This window comes from Osmerus eperlanus, chromosome 13 (genome assembly GCF_963692335.1).
Source record: "Osmerus eperlanus chromosome 13, fOsmEpe2.1, whole genome shotgun sequence".
Taxonomy (NCBI): Eukaryota; Metazoa; Chordata; class Actinopteri; order Osmeriformes; family Osmeridae; genus Osmerus; species Osmerus eperlanus.
This window is the reverse complement of record NC_085030.1, coordinates 17,210,444-17,227,943: the sequence shown is the minus strand read 5'-3', so window position 1 is coordinate 17,227,943 and position 17,500 is coordinate 17,210,444. Positions and strand designations below refer to the sequence as shown.

The 17,500-nt window shown below is 45.7% G+C and overlaps 1 protein-coding gene across 1 annotated transcript in view; it reads left to right on the top strand.

Annotated features, from left to right (window-relative positions):
* mgat4b (alpha-1,3-mannosyl-glycoprotein 4-beta-N-acetylglucosaminyltransferase B) overlaps positions 1-17,500 on the top strand; it is an 81,652-nt gene that overhangs the window by 57,542 nt on the left and 6,610 nt on the right. Inside the window, exons 7-11 of the mRNA XM_062477195.1 lie at positions 4,483-4,558; positions 7,484-7,598; positions 15,739-15,869; positions 16,205-16,312; positions 17,348-17,500. The exon at positions 17,348-17,500 is cut by the window's right edge and continues 8 nt beyond it. Of these exons, the coding sequence (XP_062333179.1) occupies positions 4,483-4,558; positions 7,484-7,598; positions 15,739-15,869; positions 16,205-16,312; positions 17,348-17,500 (583 nt within the window). The remainder of the gene's footprint in view (positions 1-4,482; positions 4,559-7,483; positions 7,599-15,738; positions 15,870-16,204; positions 16,313-17,347) is intronic.

Sequence of the window (17,500 nt, the reverse complement as noted above, 5' to 3'; positions counted from 1 at the left end):
GAGAGAAGGAGAGATCGAGAGAGGGAGAGAAAGAGAGAGAGGGAGAGAAAGAGGGAGAGAGGGAGAGAGAGAGAAAGAGGGAGAGAGAAAGAGGGAGAGCGGGAGAGAGCGGGAGAGAGAGAGAGAGAGAGAGAGAGAGAGAGAGGGAGAGAGCGGGAGGACAGAAGAAAAAGCAAGCATGAGAGAGCCATGGGATCTGTAGAGACAGAGCTCAGGAGCCATAGAGAGAGAAATAAAGGAGAGAGTGATACAGTGGAGCGATAGAGAAAGAGGGAGAGATTGAGTGTGATGGGGGGGCGGTCAAGCGGAAGGCACACGGTGTTCATTACTTCTAAAATGAAACTCTACATGGAAATTAAAAAGATTCCCTTTTTTACCCTGACTGTAAAACTGCCTTGGCTACTAAATCAGAGTTTTGCCTCATTCATCAAACTAGTGCAGTGCATGTATGCAGCCGGTGATTAAGATGTCGTTTATTTGATTCGGTGTTAACTTAATGGGAGTTTTTGCGCTTTCGCATAAAATGGAAATATCTAACACCGCTGGCTGACAACAAATAGCGCATTACTGAGTAGGCTAAATTCATAAGAGCTATGTTCTTGTATCTCTATTTTGTCTCACAGATTGTATTTCACGTTGCAGAGCCCGTTGGCGGCTCACTAGCTCATAGCTCATCGCGGTTATATTTATTTCTCGGGAGATCCACGGCTCTGTAGCAGCACAACATGGCGGCGATGGCGTTTATATAGGCTTCCCCTGACAGAGAGGCATCCATACAGAAGTAACCTCTTGCAGATCACCGCAACAGGTCAGACACACAGACAGATGTAGGCCTATAGATCCATATGAGACCAGACCGATCAATTCCTGACGATTGTTTATAGATTTCTGGCTATAACATTACAGTGAGTCCTTCCTATCCTCAGGCGTTGGCTGTTATTGTGTGGGCAATGAGTGGGATATGGAAAGCGTTGCCTTGCTATGATCCCAATTTGGCTCCAGGTTTTCATTTGGCCAGACAATCCCTTTCCACTCACAACTGTTAATTCGTAGAGAGAATTTTAATAGTGTTTTTTGTTTGCGGTCTCATTTACCTGCACCAGGGCTGCCAGATCTTTTCATGACAGGAAATGATGGCTGTTTGTGCAATAGGCCCATGATTGCAAGGTATGCTAGCTGACTTGTTGCTTTGGAAAACCATCCCAATCTCAGCGTATTAACGTACTAGTGCTTGATGCTAGTCTAGGACAGCGATTCCCAAACTGTCCCAAACTGATGGTAATGCAGGCGGGCCGCCAAAGCAGTTAAAACTAAAATATTAAAAATGAATAAATATCAACATATTTGAGTTGTTAAACATGTGTTATAAGCGCAAATTAAGTGAACGGATGTGTTTGGGGGGCACAATTATATTTGAGCTAGCTTAGCTCTGTGCAAGTGGGCCGCAAAGTGGAAAAGGTTTGTAATGCCTGATCTTACATAACCGCTTAACTAGTTCCAGCTAGGTAGATCTGCTACAGTACTAGGCTAGCTTTACCCATACAGAACCTTTTTAGCTTCAGCTAGCTTTACCCATACAGAACCCCTTTAGCTTCAGCTAGCTTTACCCATACAGAACCCCTTTAGCTTCAGCTAGCTTTACCCATACAGAACCCCTTTAGCTTCAGCTAGCTTTACCCATACAGAACCCCTTTAGCTTCAGCTAGCTTTACCCATACAGAACCCCTTTAGCTTCAGCTTAGCAAAACCACCCGGCAGTCTTCAACCAAGCAACATCGGCGCTAGGGTATCCAACTGTAGCAAATTTCTAATAGGCTAGCTTCTTCCAAAAAGAACCGCTAGGCTAACTCTCCAAAAATAGGCGCAAGACTAGCCAAACCGCTAGCCCCGGTATGGCCCCCTCCCACAGCAGTGATGACACAAACACTATAGAGATTAAAGCCAGTCTGTTGAGCTCCGGTAAATCAAAGCCCCCTCAATCGATTCGGCCCAGCAGCCATGTCTTATTCACCCCTCTCCTCTTCCTTCTTCCCCTGCACCTCTGCTCGCACGCTTGCTGCTCTTTTCCAGGACGAACGGCTGAACGAGACAATGTTCCTTATCGATCAAGCGCCTGGTCTTGTACCGGCTTGGACACAGCAGGATAGATAGGCTGGATATATGAGGTGTGTGTGTATGTGTACTTACCAGGATGTGTAGTTCCATATGTCTTGAGTGTCAACCCAGATTCAGGGCAGCAGATGCAGCCAGTAGCAGGACCGGGGCTGCAGCAGGAAGAGCTGGCCTTGTTTGCCAACTACAGACAGCTTGTGAAGAAGGAGGGCTTTATAATGCATGAGGACAGGGCTGGACAGGTACAGGCCATCAAGGGAGGAGAGCAGAATGTGAAGGAGAGGAGAGGAAGGAGAGAGATTTTAAAGAGGAGGAAAGAGAAGACAAACGTGTGTGTTCTCTTTCCTGTGAGTGTGTGTTCTCTTTCCTGTGAGTGTGTTATCGACCAGTTTGTGTGTGTTGCTTCCCCTCTGTGTGTTATCCTGTATGTGTGTTCTTTACAGATGTGTGTTTGCAAGAGCTTATTTTCACATTAGCGCACGCAGCAGGGAGCAGAGATGAGTTGTGGAGTTCTGAGCGAGTGTCAAAGAGCCTGTCACCATGGCACTGTGAAAGCTGAGGAGATGGTATGATGCGTCATTCAGTTCTTTATTTATATTATACAGTATACGCCATATGATCTACATTATATAGAGATGAGTATATAGTATCTCACATAAGATTATGACTTCTTTATTCTAGGTTTAGATTCTTTATTGTAGTTTTAGATAGGCTGCTAGGGAAGGAGAATAATCAAAGACTTCCACTGTACCTGTACTTGTTAACTCCCTGTCTCATCCATAACAGGCATTTTCTATGTACTGTGTGTGGGGGAAAAAAACATATATTTCGCTCACATTAGTTAGAAAATATTTTTCAACCTTAGGAAACTTTTTTTGCTAACTTTTTTTGATCATTCATTTAAATATATTTTTTACACACACAGTGAAAGGAGAGGGGAAGAGAGGCGAGGAGAACAGAGAAGCCTAAAACAGAGCAGAGCAGATAAGGACTTGATGAGGACTCTACTCTACAGAGTCCTCATCAATGATGCCATTTTTTTTTTCAAAGTTTCGAAGCTTTTTTTAGAGAAAATGAATTCAACCTTTAGAAACGTTTTTTAGTAAACTTTTTTCAAAAATATTTTTTCAACCTTAAAAACGAAAGAAAAAAAATCCATTGTGCCCATGGGTGCGCTGGATTTACTCCAGGGGGCGACCCTGCCTGGGCTGCAGAGCTGCAACAGTGTCCAGCAAACACAGGTCTTTGTCTCCTATCATCTGCCCTTATGGTGATACATGTTATCAAATGACCAGATGGTGTGTAAAAGCCTCAGAGAAAAGCCCTCTTGACTTGTTATGTGTGCGTGGGATGGGGTGAACATCTATCTTATCTCACTGGCACAGCTTCAATTAAGAAAGCTTATCCGGCAATTAGACCAACCCGGAAATATTGAATCATGTGTTCTCACTGTGTACACCTGCAGCTATTGTTTGTACATCTCTGTTCAGACAAATACATTTAATAATACTTATTTGTGTATATTTCAGTTGAACACATATAACTGTCCTTCACTATTTTACTGTTGACCTGACATTCCATAGAAGAGAATGTATTGTAGAGAGTCAAGTTTCCTAAAATGTTTGTCGTGTTTTGCTTTTGGGACGTAAGATTTCTAAGTGGGTTAACGGGGGGTTTATGCGTGTGCCCGAGGGCCGTAGCGGATTAGACGCTGTGTGGTTGTGTTGAAGAAATTGTTCCTCACAATTTCCTGCTCCTAATCAAGCTTTTGTTTTAATATTCCTGTTCTGGGACGCTGTCTCGGTCGTGGGCTCACATTACAGATAGCGTTTTCTCTTTTCACCGCTCCCATGTTAAGCTGCTCTGATGCAGCTCTCTCATCCAATCCAAAGTGTGTGTGGGGGGAGGTGTGTGTGTGTGTGTGTGTGAGGAGGTTAGGGGTGAGGTGTGTGTGTGTCACTTCTTCATTTGAGGGACTCTGGTTTGAGGCAGTGTTGGACTCTAATGCTGTTTGTGAGCCCGTTACTGTAGACAATCTTCTATCATTCTGCGATGGTCAAGGTTTTTTTTTATTGAATGTTTATCTTTTTATTCCCCTCCTTCCTGTTCCCCTCCTTCCTGTTCCCCTCCTTCCTTCCTGTTCCCCTCCTTCCTTCCTGTTCCCCTCCTTCCTGTTCCCCTCCTTCCTGATCCCCTCCTTCCTGTTCCCCTCCTTCCTTCCTGTTCCCCTCCTTCCTGTTCCCCTCCTTCCTGTTCCCCTCCTTCCTTCCTGTTCCCCTCCTTCCTGTTCCCCTCCTTCCTTCCTGTTCCCCTCCTTCCTGTTCCCCTCCTTCCTTCCTGTTCCCCTCCTTCCTTCCTGTTCCCCTCCAGGTGGAGAACGAAGCAGAACCTGGACTACTGTTTCCTAATGATGTACGCCCAGTCTAAGGGGACGTACTACGTACAGGTAGGAACCCACATGTTCCCTCTGGGCTGGAGAGAACCCACATGTTCCCTCTGGGCTGGAGAGAACCCACATGTTCCCTCTGGGCTGGAGAGAACCCACATGTTCCCTCTGGGCTAGAGAGAACCCACATGTTCCCTCTGGGCTGGAGAGAACCCACATGTTCCCTCTGGGCTGGAGAGAACCCACATGTTCCCTCTGGGCTGGAGAGAACCCACATGTTCCCTCTGGGCTAGAGAGAACCCACATGTTCCCTCTGGGCTGGAGAGAACCCACATGTTCCCTCTGGGCTGGAGAGAACCCACATGTTCCCTCTGGGCTGGAGAGAACCCACATCTTTCCCAGACAAGATTACAGGGAGGAAGTGTTTGAAGTGTCTGAGCTGTGAATCCGTTTTATGCAGCCTCTCTGAACGTTTGAACAGGTCATTGAGCATGGTGATGTTGGGCTGCGGTTGAAAACTAAATCTACTTTCTGCTCCGTAACTCGCTGACGTGGCAAGGTGCCTGAGAGCGTCTTTTATGGGTGTTGCTCGCCACCTTGACCTCCTGTCGTTTTTGAAAACCGCGTCAAATACTCAGCTCAGACAGTGCAGCCCCTGTGCTTGTGGGAGCAGTGAGTCAGGGCAGCCTCTGAACACAGCGACCATGCACGAGCCCTCCTGTAAGACTGACGTACGCTGGAATGTAGAGGAAGCAAGGACTTTGGTCTCAGGTGTAGCTGGTGAGACCTCAGTGGTGAACTTTGACCCTGGGAGGGCGGGGGTCCTGGGAGATGTTTGTTGACGTTGGCTCTTTGAGGGATTTTCCTCTGGTGGGGCAGTCTGATTACCTCCATGTGGTTACCTAGTTACCCGGTTACCTGGTTACCAACCTTGAGAAGGCAGTGGAAGATGCAGATGCCATTCACAGTGCTTCTAAGAGGAGGGTTTTGATTACACCATCAGCTGGTTTTTGTCCCCACTGGCCGTCCCCTGTGGAATGTTCTAGTCAGAATCAGACCCTCTGGATGGATCACATGTGCAGAAGTTAACGTTGGTGCCAGCGTTGTTCCATGGGAGTTTTGGGGAGCTTTGATCAGATCATGGAAACAGCCCGTTCTGGCTGTTGAACTTGCTGCCTGAACGATCCCAGCCCTCAGCAGCCCTCGGCAGCCCTCAGCAGCCCTCAGCAGGGCCTGGTGAGGGCTGGGGCCCGGCTTGATCTTGTCGCTTTGGTTTACTGGAATCTCAACGACCCCATCAGTCACTGGGTTGAGGTTGCTGAACCTTTCCACAACTTTTCTTCAGTGATTCCTTTTGGTTTGTGGAGAAGAATAAAGCCTACACAATATACCTGCAGCCCAGACACACACACACACACACACACCAGGCAGAACCCACCCCACCATGAGGAAACATCAACATGTACATATGATTAAATACACATCCAGTTTCCTTCAGTTCCTGGTCAGACAGTGAGAGCAATGCAGCCTCTGCGTCTCCAGCTGGTGGGGGAGAAACGGATATCTGTCAGAAATCACCGTCCGCTCCGCGTACCACTTACACACATCCAGCCTGTCTCTCCTCTTCTCCCTCCTCTTCTTCTCTTCTCCCTCCTTCTCTCCTCCTCTTCCTCCTCAGAATGTGGGAGGGAGGAAGAGGAGGAAGGGAGGGGAAGTGACAGGTTTGCTTAAGTCTAATACTGCAGGCTGGACGAGGCGAGGGCAGCGTTATAGCTCAGTTTATTCCTCCCATAATCACCTCATCTGTTTAGACAGACACACTGCCACTCTCTCTCTCTTACACACACACACACTCTCTCATCCTCACACTTACACACACACACAAAGCAACCGTCACCTCTCGGTAGGATGAGCTGTGAAACAAGCCTTCTTTTCCGTTTTGTTTCAGTTTAGTATTGTCTGTTCTGTTGATTCACTATAAGGTTGTGATCTGTGTTTGATTCACTATAAGGTTTTGGTGTTGGGGCTCTTTTCAACCTAATTTGATACATTTTGCTGATGTTGTTTTCACTAACTTCCTCTTTGAAGTTATTGTTTTGTTAAACAACTTACTGAATGGTAGAAATCCGGTTCACAGCTTCCAAAGTGTAGCACAGAGTAATGTTTGTGACCCCTCCAGAGATTTCAATTATTGAATAGTTTAAGCCATATGGTTGCAATCACATAAGCCCATTGCCACAAATTAGACCTATTAGTATTTAATTAGATCTAATGAGAGGGAATTGTCACGTAAATCCCCCCTATTAAAAGATGGAGGGAAACTGCAACTTATTTGTAATAATTTGTTTTCTCTTTTCTCTCTGTCTCTCTCTCCATCTCTCTCTCTGTCTCTCTCTGTCTCTATCTCTCTCTCTCCATCTCTCTCTCTCTGTCTCTCCATCTCTCTCTCTCTCTGTCTCTCTCTCCATCTGTCTATCTCTCTGTCTCCCTCTCTCTGTCTCTCTCTGTCTCTCTCTCTCTCTGTCTCTCTCTCCATCTCTCTCTCTGTCTCTCTCTCCGTCTCTCTCTGTCTCCATCTATCTCTCTCTGTCTCCCTCCATCTCTCTCTCTCTCTGTCTCCCTCTCCATCTCTCTCTGTCTCTCTCTCCATCTCTCTCTCTCTCTGTCTCTCTCTCCATCTGTCTCTGTCTCTCTCTCCATCTCTCTCTCTCTGTCTCTCTCCATCTCTCTCTCTCTGTCTCTCTCTCTCTGTTTCCCTCTCTCTGTCTCTCTCTCCATCTCTCTCTGTCTCCCTCTCCATCTCTCTCTGTCTCTCTCTCCATCTCTCTCTCTCTGTCTCCCTCTCCAACTCTCTCTCTCTCTCTCTGTGTCTCCATCTCTCTCTCTCTGTCTCTCTCTCTCTGTGTCTCTCTCTCCATCTCTCTCTCTCTCTCTGTCTCTCTCTCTGTCTCTGTCTCCCTCCCTCCCTCCCTGTCTCCCTCTCAGCTGGAGGATGACATTGTTGCTCGTCCAAATTACTTCACCACCATGAAGAACTTTGCCCTGCAGCAGTCTTCTGAAGAGTGGATGATCTTGGAGTTCTCCCAGCTGGGCTTCATCGGTGAGTCTGGGTCATATGAGCTAGCGTAGCATGCTACCGTTGACAGAAGCAGGAGAGGCAACCACCCGTGTTTAGCTGACAATAACTAAAGAACCTACACCCTCAAAATAAGTTATCTTATCATTATAAAGGGTTGCATTTAAATATGTACTGTATCAATCACCAACAAGAATACAGGCCAAATATTTGTTGACAGCTGCTAGCACAGGTAGCTAAGCTACAATACAAGCATCAACCAGCTATTGCTACAAGTAACACTACTTACAGGTACCGGGTCTTCAGTCACAGGCTGAAAATGAACTTTTAAATGGCTTTTAAACTTTAGATAGGAAACTAATATCTTAAATGTGTGTGACATGAATGAACTTAAAAGATGCTCAAATGCATAATCCTGATAAATGGTAAGAGGTGTGCTATTTCTTTTGAAGTACTTTTCTCAAAAAATATGAAAAAGATAACTTTTTTCAATAAAATATGCAGCTAGAGACAGAAAGTTGGTCAAGCTCCAAAACTTCTCTGAATTACGAATTACCCCCCGTGGAATTAGATCTGCAGTCAAATGAAGCGTCCATCTTGGTTTGATCTGGGTGCTAACGATCCTGTCGAGAGTAATCAATTACTCCTGCCCTATGAAGTCTATCAGCAGTGGCTGGCGTGTTAAACCAGGGAGCTCATCTGACTGGAACCGCAGGAAATTGGAGGAAAGGAAGTGTGTGTCTGTAGGAAGGGTTCTGAGGGGGGGGAGAGAGCGATGCCAGACTTCAGTGGTCGTGTTATTGGCAGAACAAGATGAGGACCACATGTTGTGTGTTTCTGGCCTCAGTCTGACCGCCGTTGCATGACCCAGAATAAAGAGTTATTGACAGCCAGCGCAGCCCAACGCAAACAGAACACAGTAACCCCGCCCTCAGGACCCGACACGAGGCGTCCAGAGAGGACTCGACACGAGGCGTCCACATGGACGCACGCTTTTTGGCCGCCGTTCGCAGTGTCACGTCAGAACTGATTCTGAGACCAAAACACAGCGTAGCTTGATTTGAGATGATTGGTGGAAATCTGGAAATGGGAGCCCCCTGAGGGGAATTCTTGGATACTTAAGGTTGTCTCTCTGTCATGGGACTGTGATGGTCTTGCTGGGGATGAATTCCACTTTGTTACTTCCATGAACTCTGACCCTCTCCATTCAGTGGCTTAAGTGGTGGCTGTTGTCTTGTGACTCTCTGCTGATGGGTTAAGAGCTAGCTAGCGTTGCTCGTGGGCCCTCCTGGTCACACACATACCAGCTGTGTTGCAACAAGCTGTCTCTGTGAGGACCCCTTCCAGCAGAGGACGACTAAGAGCACAATTGTCCTGAGAGAATTAAATAAGTGAACCCTTAAGGATTTATGCCCAGACAACAAACATGCTTGAAGTGACTGCTGTGAACAGAATAGAGGGGATGTCATCTTTAGATAGCCTTCTAAATAAGGAAATTTGCTTCCAACTACCAGTGAGGAAAACCAAAATGATTTTACAGCCAAAAATACACCTCTTCACAGCTTGTCCATTCTTCCCGAGACAGAAACCCACACACACACACACGCACACGCGCGGGCGGGCACACACACGCGCGTGCGGGCACACACACTCATAAAGCTTTTCTTTTATTTCTTCTTGGTTGACGCACATTTTCCCATCTCCTAGTCTCTTTCCCATTCTGTTCCATTTCTTCTCCTTCTCCCTAACACTCACTCACTCACACACACACACACACACACACACACACACACACACACACACACACTCCTCACACACACACTCCTCACACACACACACAATTACACAGTGCCGCACTCTTCCCATGAGCCTCTGCTTCTCCACTTTAGGCTAATAGGTCCCTGAGCGCTGCTATGGGCCTGGCTTAACCATTGATTGATGCCCTCTCTGTCTGTCTTTCTCTCTCTTTCTGTGTCTCCCTCTCTCTATCTCTCTCTCCCTCTTTCTCCCTCTTTCTCCCTCTGTCTGTCTCTCTCTCTCCTTCTGCCTCTCTCTGTCTCTCTCTGTCTCTCTCTCGTCTACCCTCTCCCTCCACCCTCCCATCACCTAATTACCCACCCATGGGGAGGCGTGATCAAGGAGCCCCTACAGACTGTCATCTAAGGTCAGTTTTAACTCCCTCGCCCAGACAGAGGAGGTTAATATCTGAGGCGTGCCTGCAGCTCCCAGACCACCTCCAGCTGGTCCAGCTGAAGCCCTCAGAAGGAGCACCACCCCCCACCAGCACCACCTGTTGCTGCAGAAGTCCAGTTATGGTTCTAAAGGAGCCTTTAGACAGTTAACCTGACAACATGAGAAAGAAAGACTCGGAGGACAGCAGAACCGACATGGAGTCCACGGCCATTAAGTTGAGAACCGTCATCTCTCCATGCAGCTAGCCTCGCTCACCATGGGCTGTTGAGTTATTGATCTGTGGTGAAGCAATCACCTGGTTCCTGCAGACAAAAACAAATGTTGTTTCCTGGGTTATCTTGCAGCCAGGAAACACAGACACTGCTGGCGAGTTGTTTACCTCTAGGATCCTAAATGAATGGTCTGACTGCTCCTCCCCCTATCTCCCTCTCTCCTCTCTGAGCTATCAAACACGTAAGTGAAAACCGTGTCAGATAAGCTTCTGACAGGCACAGCTTCCCTGCTCGTCTCTCTCTGTGCTTAACGAAGCGAGGCGCGCCTGTCAGTTTAGCAGCCCAGCCGTCTGATCAGCTTCCTGCTGTGGAGATTGGAGGGAAGACATCTTTTACTCCATGCCTCTCTCTCTCTCTCTCTCTCTCTCGCTCTCTGTTTCTCTCTCTCTCTCTCTCTCTCTGTCTCTCTCTCTCTCTCTCTCTGTTTCTCTCTCTCTGTTTCTCTCTCTCTCTGTTTCTCTCTCTCTCTGTCTCTCTCTCTCTGTCTCACTCTCTGTCTCACTCTTTGTCTCTGTCTCTGTCTACTACTTATAATAATGTATGTTTATTAAATAATAACATAAAAAGTACATGTATCAAAATAAAAAACACAGAGAGACATTCTCTCTCACGCTCACACTCTTCCTCTGCGAGTCTCCGCAGCTCACACTTAATTGGACTGCTCGGTCGCCGTGGATAACCCAAGAACTGCAGGCCCGGCCCGACAACCATAACCGACACGCCGTCCGGGGCACGCTCAGTCTGATTCTGATAAGCCGTCAGGCTTGTGTCTCCAGACCCCAGAACGAGCCCTTACCGAGTCGTCTCCGCTGTGGCGTCAACAACGTTGGTCACGGAAAATACACAACCTCGATTGTCGCATCTTTTGGTTACAGAATACAGATCAGTATGTAGGCACATTGTAGAGAATTTCTCGCAGTTTGGACTTTGTGTCTGTTTTGTATTATATATATATATTAATCTACAAACCCTTCTAAAACTAAAATACATCATTTTCTAAATCAGTAACTGATACAAGGCCGTTGCTGTGTTGGCTAGATATCCCAGTGGTTGTCATAGTGTCAGGGGCTTTACACCTCAGAGTTATGTAAATGTCATCAGCAAACACGTTGATAATGATCCGAGACGCACCATAACAACACTCTCTGCTGTCAGGATAATCTGTGCAGCGCTGGATACATAATTCCTCTGGGCGATTTGTGACTTTGTTCGCCGTAATCCGACGCCTGTGCTCTGCTGAGCCGAGGTGTTTTCTCGTGGGCTATCTGATTCTGTAGGGGTTGGGGTTAGCAGAGATTGGCTAGCGGGTGGCAGATAGGGGCTAGCAGTTAGCAGATAGGAGCTAGCGGTTAGCAGATTGGGGCTAGCGGTTAGCAGATAGAGGCTAGCGGTTAGCATATAGGATTTTCTATTAGGATAATTTTCTGTTACCGACAGACCCGGCCCCACGTTAAAGAAAGGAAAAATTATCTGGCCCTCGCAGAAAAAAGTTTGGGGACCCCTGATGTACAAGCACAGGACCGGTCTGCCCAAGAATAGAACAACACGAAGAGAAAGAGAGGGAGACATTAAAGTAAATGAGATTATGTTTGAATGCCTCTTAGCAGTAAGAAGAGAATCAGCTATTACCGATCAGTTTCTCACCAACAATGCTCAGAAACAAATTGATTAAGTCTAAATTAGTATTCCCACAGTGCAATAGGTATAATTGTTTTGTTTGGCTTCAGTCTAAGATTGAAAAGTCAAATGCATTTTAATTCAGGAGACAAATCGAAAAAACATTGGTAATTTGTCAACAAAATAGCAATTTGCTTAAGGCTCTATTCAAGCAATACTTAGTAGTCATTCAAGTACATTAGTACTTCATTACAAATCATTGATCAACCTAAAATTAGCTTGAAAATAATCATCGTCTTGATCATCTCCTCTCCAAAGTTTGCTGTTTGTGCGTGGTTAAAGCAGTCAGGTCCGTGAACAGCCATCGTTACTCCCTTCACCTCAGTTTGAGTCTGAGAGGGTGAAAGGAAGGTAAGGAGGGAAGGTTACCACAACAGACAATTGAGACACGACCCTGGGCTTCCTTTAGAAGGCTGTTCTTATCCTGTGGAGATTCAGAGCATGTAGTTCGCCTCAGATTAAAGGAATGCATTGTGTTCACGTTTTGTCTTTGCTTACTCAACACTTCTGACACGGCCCCCAACGTTGTGTAACTCTGAGATGTAGACTCTTCCAGCACTGTGTTCTGCTGAGTCAGCATGTAGTGGCACAGGAAAACAGGGCACTAACACACTCACACACGCACACTGGGCACTAACACACTCACACACTGTGTCACTTTATCACAGGTACACACTCCCACGCTCTCTCCTTTTCTCACATACACTCACACACTCTCTCTCTCTCTCTCTCTCTCACACACACACACACACACACACACACACACACACACACACACACACACACACACACATGCACTCTCTCTCACACACACACATGCACTCTCTCTCTCTCACACACACACATGCACTCTCTCTCTCACACACACACACACATGCACTCTCTCTTACACACTCTCCCCCTTGTAGAAGTTTGTGGATAATTTGAGAGCAGGTTTTTATTCAGAACTAGCAGGTGTTTACACCTCCCCTTTCTCTCAGTGGAAGAGCTCTCTTCTGACAGGAGAGCTTCAGTCCGCCCACAGCTTTAGCACTTCTTACATTAACTAGAGAGGGTACAATTTCTGGGGAAATTGTAGGGTGTGCTTGCTTGCGTCGGTTGCACAGGGGTCCTGTGCCATGACTTAAACGTCCTTTTAAGTTTTTCCCTTCTCGTGATATTTTCATGCATTTAGCCTACTCATTGCATTCATTCATTAATAAAGGACCCCCTTTGAAGATTATTCTACGACATTACCGGCAGTAGAAGATGGAATCGCGATTCAAACAGTACCATCTGCTAACTGAAAATATGCACCCCAAAATGTAAATAAGCTTGACATGTATTTAGTGGAAAATCGCTCATTCATAAAAAGCTCACTGGTAGCGATCATTGTCAGTAACAACGCAAAATGCGATATAGCCCTGTGTGAAGAAGCTGCCCCGGTAAATTGTACTACAACGGTACAGTACTAGACTAGCGTTACTGCTGTGTTCGTCTTGGTAGCGATTGCGTTGGTTGAATTGGATTTAACGTTCCGTTGTACGGTTTAGGCTGAAATTAATTATTTTCATGAACAGATTGACAAAGTTTAGGCTGTGGCAATGAAGTTCAGGTTAGTAGTTAGATAGACTTTTGATTTAAGTAAGGGGAGTGCCGAACATGTTCTGTCGCCGTTTGACTTCCTACAGCTGTGTAGATGTTTTTGTAGTGTCTCGCGTAGGCTACAGCGTTGCAGTGATACACTGGATTGAAACCACAGGTAATGATAATTTCACCCACAAATCGTTTACTTGTAATATAATGTCATAATAAATCCTACAACGAAAATGTATATGTGAGGAATGTTTATTTTAACGATTGAAAACAGATACATCATAGACCACTGTAGTATGTGTTGCCCGGGCAACACAGGCTAACGTCATGATGCTAATACTTCAGTGAAATAGTAGACTACTGTTTCCGAAAGTAGATGTACTTCCTTAATAATATCAGCTTATATTGTACATTACACATCACAATTGTGTGTCATATCACAAAGTAAAATGAGTAAATAGTTATCACCCTGGCCTCTTTGCTTGTGGCGTTTCTGCAGCTGCCTTGCAGTAAAGCTATAGTTAGCCTAGCTATCCCCCAAGTTAACAGATGCGAAACGAATGTTCTGCCAAAGGTAGTCACGCGTGTTTTCGTGACGTTAGTGACGTAGTGACGTTAGTAACGTCAGTGACTGTGGCTAGCAAATTAGCCACCGTTAGCTTCACTTTTCGCCACAAAAACTTAACTTCAGCCTAAACCATGCAACGGAACGTAAATTCCAATAGAAGCAACTCAATCGCTACCAAGACGAAACTTTTGACACCTACTTTGTCTATGTAGGCCAAATATTGACTGAGTTTTAGGGGGGCAAAAAGAATAATAATAATAATATATATGTGAGAGAACAAAGGTTGTGCTCTCGCCGAAGGCTTGAGCACACCCAATTAGCATGTATTGATTGAATCTAAAACAAAAACAGGGTTTCATTAGAAAACATATTGCTTCAAGGCCTACCCCAGTGTATCTCTCTGTGTATGTGTGTGTGTGTGTTGCTAAGTATGCAGGTCTGTGTATGGCTGGAAGTGATAGTATGATGGCAAGTGGGGGGAGGAGAGAGGAAGAGAGAGAGGGGGATAATTGGGGGAGGAGAGAGAGCCAGGGAGAGGAAGAGGAGAGAGAGAGAGTGGGGTAAGGAGCCAGGGAGAGTGGAGGAGAAAGGAAAAGAGAGAGGGGGAGAGTGGTGGAAGGAGACAGAGCGAGGGAGAGTAGGGGAGGAGAAAGGGAGGGAGAGAGGGCAAAGGAGAGAGTGGGGGAGAGTAAGGGAGGAGAAAGGGAGGGAGAGAGGGGGAAGAGAAAGGGAGGGAGAGGGAGTCATGGGGAGGCAGTGGACTGTGAACAAGTAGAGAGGTGAATACAGATGAAAACTCTTCTAGTGGCCACTCTGACTACCCAGAATGCACCTGGGCTCATATCTCACCCCAGCAGCCCCTCTTTCTTGCTGTCAGTTACACACACACACAAATACACTCACTCACACACATTCTAACACAAACACATGCTGAGAACACTTCTGCTCCACTTATCTAGGAGCTAGTCATGGAGATTCACTTTCCATAAGCTCTTTTGGTCCACCTTGAACTCTACAGACTCCTCACAGACTGACTGACTGATTATCTTGTCCTGCTTACTGGAATATTACCCATTCACTGTGCTTCAGATGTTACACAGATCCACATAGACAGACAGACAGGTAGGTACACACACACAAACACACACACACTCACACAGTGCTATTGCATCCTGCCAAGGAGACAGTCACAATAGAATTTGAATCCATACCAACTTTACAGGAAACATAATGGCTACCCTGTAACAGAAATACAATTGTAAGATGTATGATTTAAACTGTAAAACTAACATAGATGCAATGTGATCAGCATGACCTGTCTCTTTGCATCTTAACGCTGCTCTGAGATCAGATCACCCATGAAGGTGGAGGGACAAATGAGCAATCACTGAGATGTTTCGCTCTGTAGCTGTCTGTTAAACTTGTGAAAGTGATAACTGCTTTTACTGTTGAAATGAAAACTGCTTCAGAGCTTTGCCCTTCAAAGTCAATAAAATGTATTTTATGCCTTTCACATGATCCTTGTTTGTATTTGACCCAAATCATATTTGCATGTAGCCCGCTGGGTGACTTGTGAAGAACAGCTACTAACAAATTAAAATCATTATTAAATCAGACAATTAAATTACACTGGATACAGTTTCAGTGCTCAAGGCTCTATGCCTAATTCTTTTTTACACAGATTTAATTTCAGGGCATGTTGGCTAAGTTTAGCTTCAATCTTTGGTCATAACGGGTTCTCTTTTTTTATTTTAATAATTGTTTTACTTTCTTTCCTGGCCCAATTACAAACCAGGCCTTCAGTTCTACTGCCTGGCCCCATTGTTGGGCACATTTGATGTCCTGCATTAATACTGAATCTCTCCCTGTCTCTCCCAAGGTAAGATGTTCAAATCCCTGGACCTGTCTCTCATAGTGGAATTTATGCTAATGTTCTACAAGGACAAGCCCATTGATTGGCTGTTGGACCACATCATGTGGGTCAAGGTGTGCAATCCTGAGAAGGATGCGGTGAGTTCAGAGGTCAAGCGTCTCGTGGTCAGAATACATCAACATAATTCCAGCTGTTCACTAGCATGAAGAATGCTGTGACTCCCACTTACAATAATTTATTCCCTCCTCATATCCCACCTTCTTCTTTGCTACTCTCATATACACACACACACACTCTCACACACACACATGTACACACACACACACTCTCACACACACACACGTACACACACACGCACACACACATGTACACTCACACACGCACTCTCACACACACATGTACACACACACACGCACTCTCACACACACACGTACACTCACACTCACACACACACACTCTCACGCACGCGCAGAAACACTGTGACAGGCAGAAGGCCAACCTGAGGATCCGCTTCAAGCCGTCTCTGTTCCAGCACGTGGGAACGCACTCCTCCCTGGCAGGAAAGATCCAGAAACTCAAGGTAGCTTTTTTTTTCGAAAATATTTTTTAAACCTTTAGAAGTTGTTTTCCCCCAAATTGTCAGTTTTCGCCTGTGAGCCCTTGCATACTGGCATGTATTTAGTGTCTTTTTGTGTTAATGTATTAATCTGTGAGGTCCAACAGGTAGTAATGGCTACTTTTTATTTTGTATTTTTCCTTGTGAATCTGTGTTTGTGTTTATGTGTGTGTGTCCTCTTCCACTAAGCTCTGAGACGATCACCCAATGTACACACACACACAGACCTGCTGCAGACCAGGGTTAACTGTTTAATGACTCTGATTGCTGTGTTAAGATCGGTGGATATTAGCAAGCGAACGGGTGCTGCAATCCTATCCAATCAATCCCATTATCGACCCCTGCTTCGGCCCAGTGCCTCCTGCCTCCCCCCCCCCACAGACTCACCCAGCAGCCTGGGTCCCCCCCCCCCCCCCCCCCCCGTAGTGGTGCTGCACAGTTACAATGTACAGTAAGCAACTCCCTTCTCATGAACATAGTCATAGTGCTGTTTAGGGATGTGATGGTAGAAAGATTTGTGAATGTTGGTGAAAATGGCTTGCAAAATTACAAAACATAATTTGTCTATTTTTCTTTAATATTTACTGAAGTTTTATAAACATCCATCAAAGTAAAAGGATTATTTTAAGTATGCATCATGCAGAACACACAGAATAGATGTATTTGCTGTCAGAACCACTTGTGAGATCAGTATTCAGCGTTGGCAGATTATTTAGTAATGTAACATCAAGTTGTGAAACTCAAAATTGCTTTGGTTCACTGGAATTTCATCACTTTTTATTTTAAGAATGTTTTTAAGTCTTAATAGAAGGAAGGAAAAGGTAAAATGCTACTTTGAGATAAAAGATTTTAACCGTACTTTCACCTTCCTTCTTTGACAGCAAATTACCTGCAATGGCTTCAAGCCCAGAACTAGTTCAGCCTAATTTCTTACAAAATCCTTTCCAGTAACCTTGTCAACCCCACCTCTCCCCGTTTTGGTTGAATGGTTTTCTCCAGGACAAAGACTTTGGGAAGCAGACCCTGCACAAGGGCCATGCCAACCCGCTGGCAGAGGTGACGACCAGCCTGAAGACCTACCAGCACTTCACCCTGGAGAAGGCCTACCTGGGGGAAGACTTCTTCTGGGCCTTCACTCCCGTGGCCGGAGAC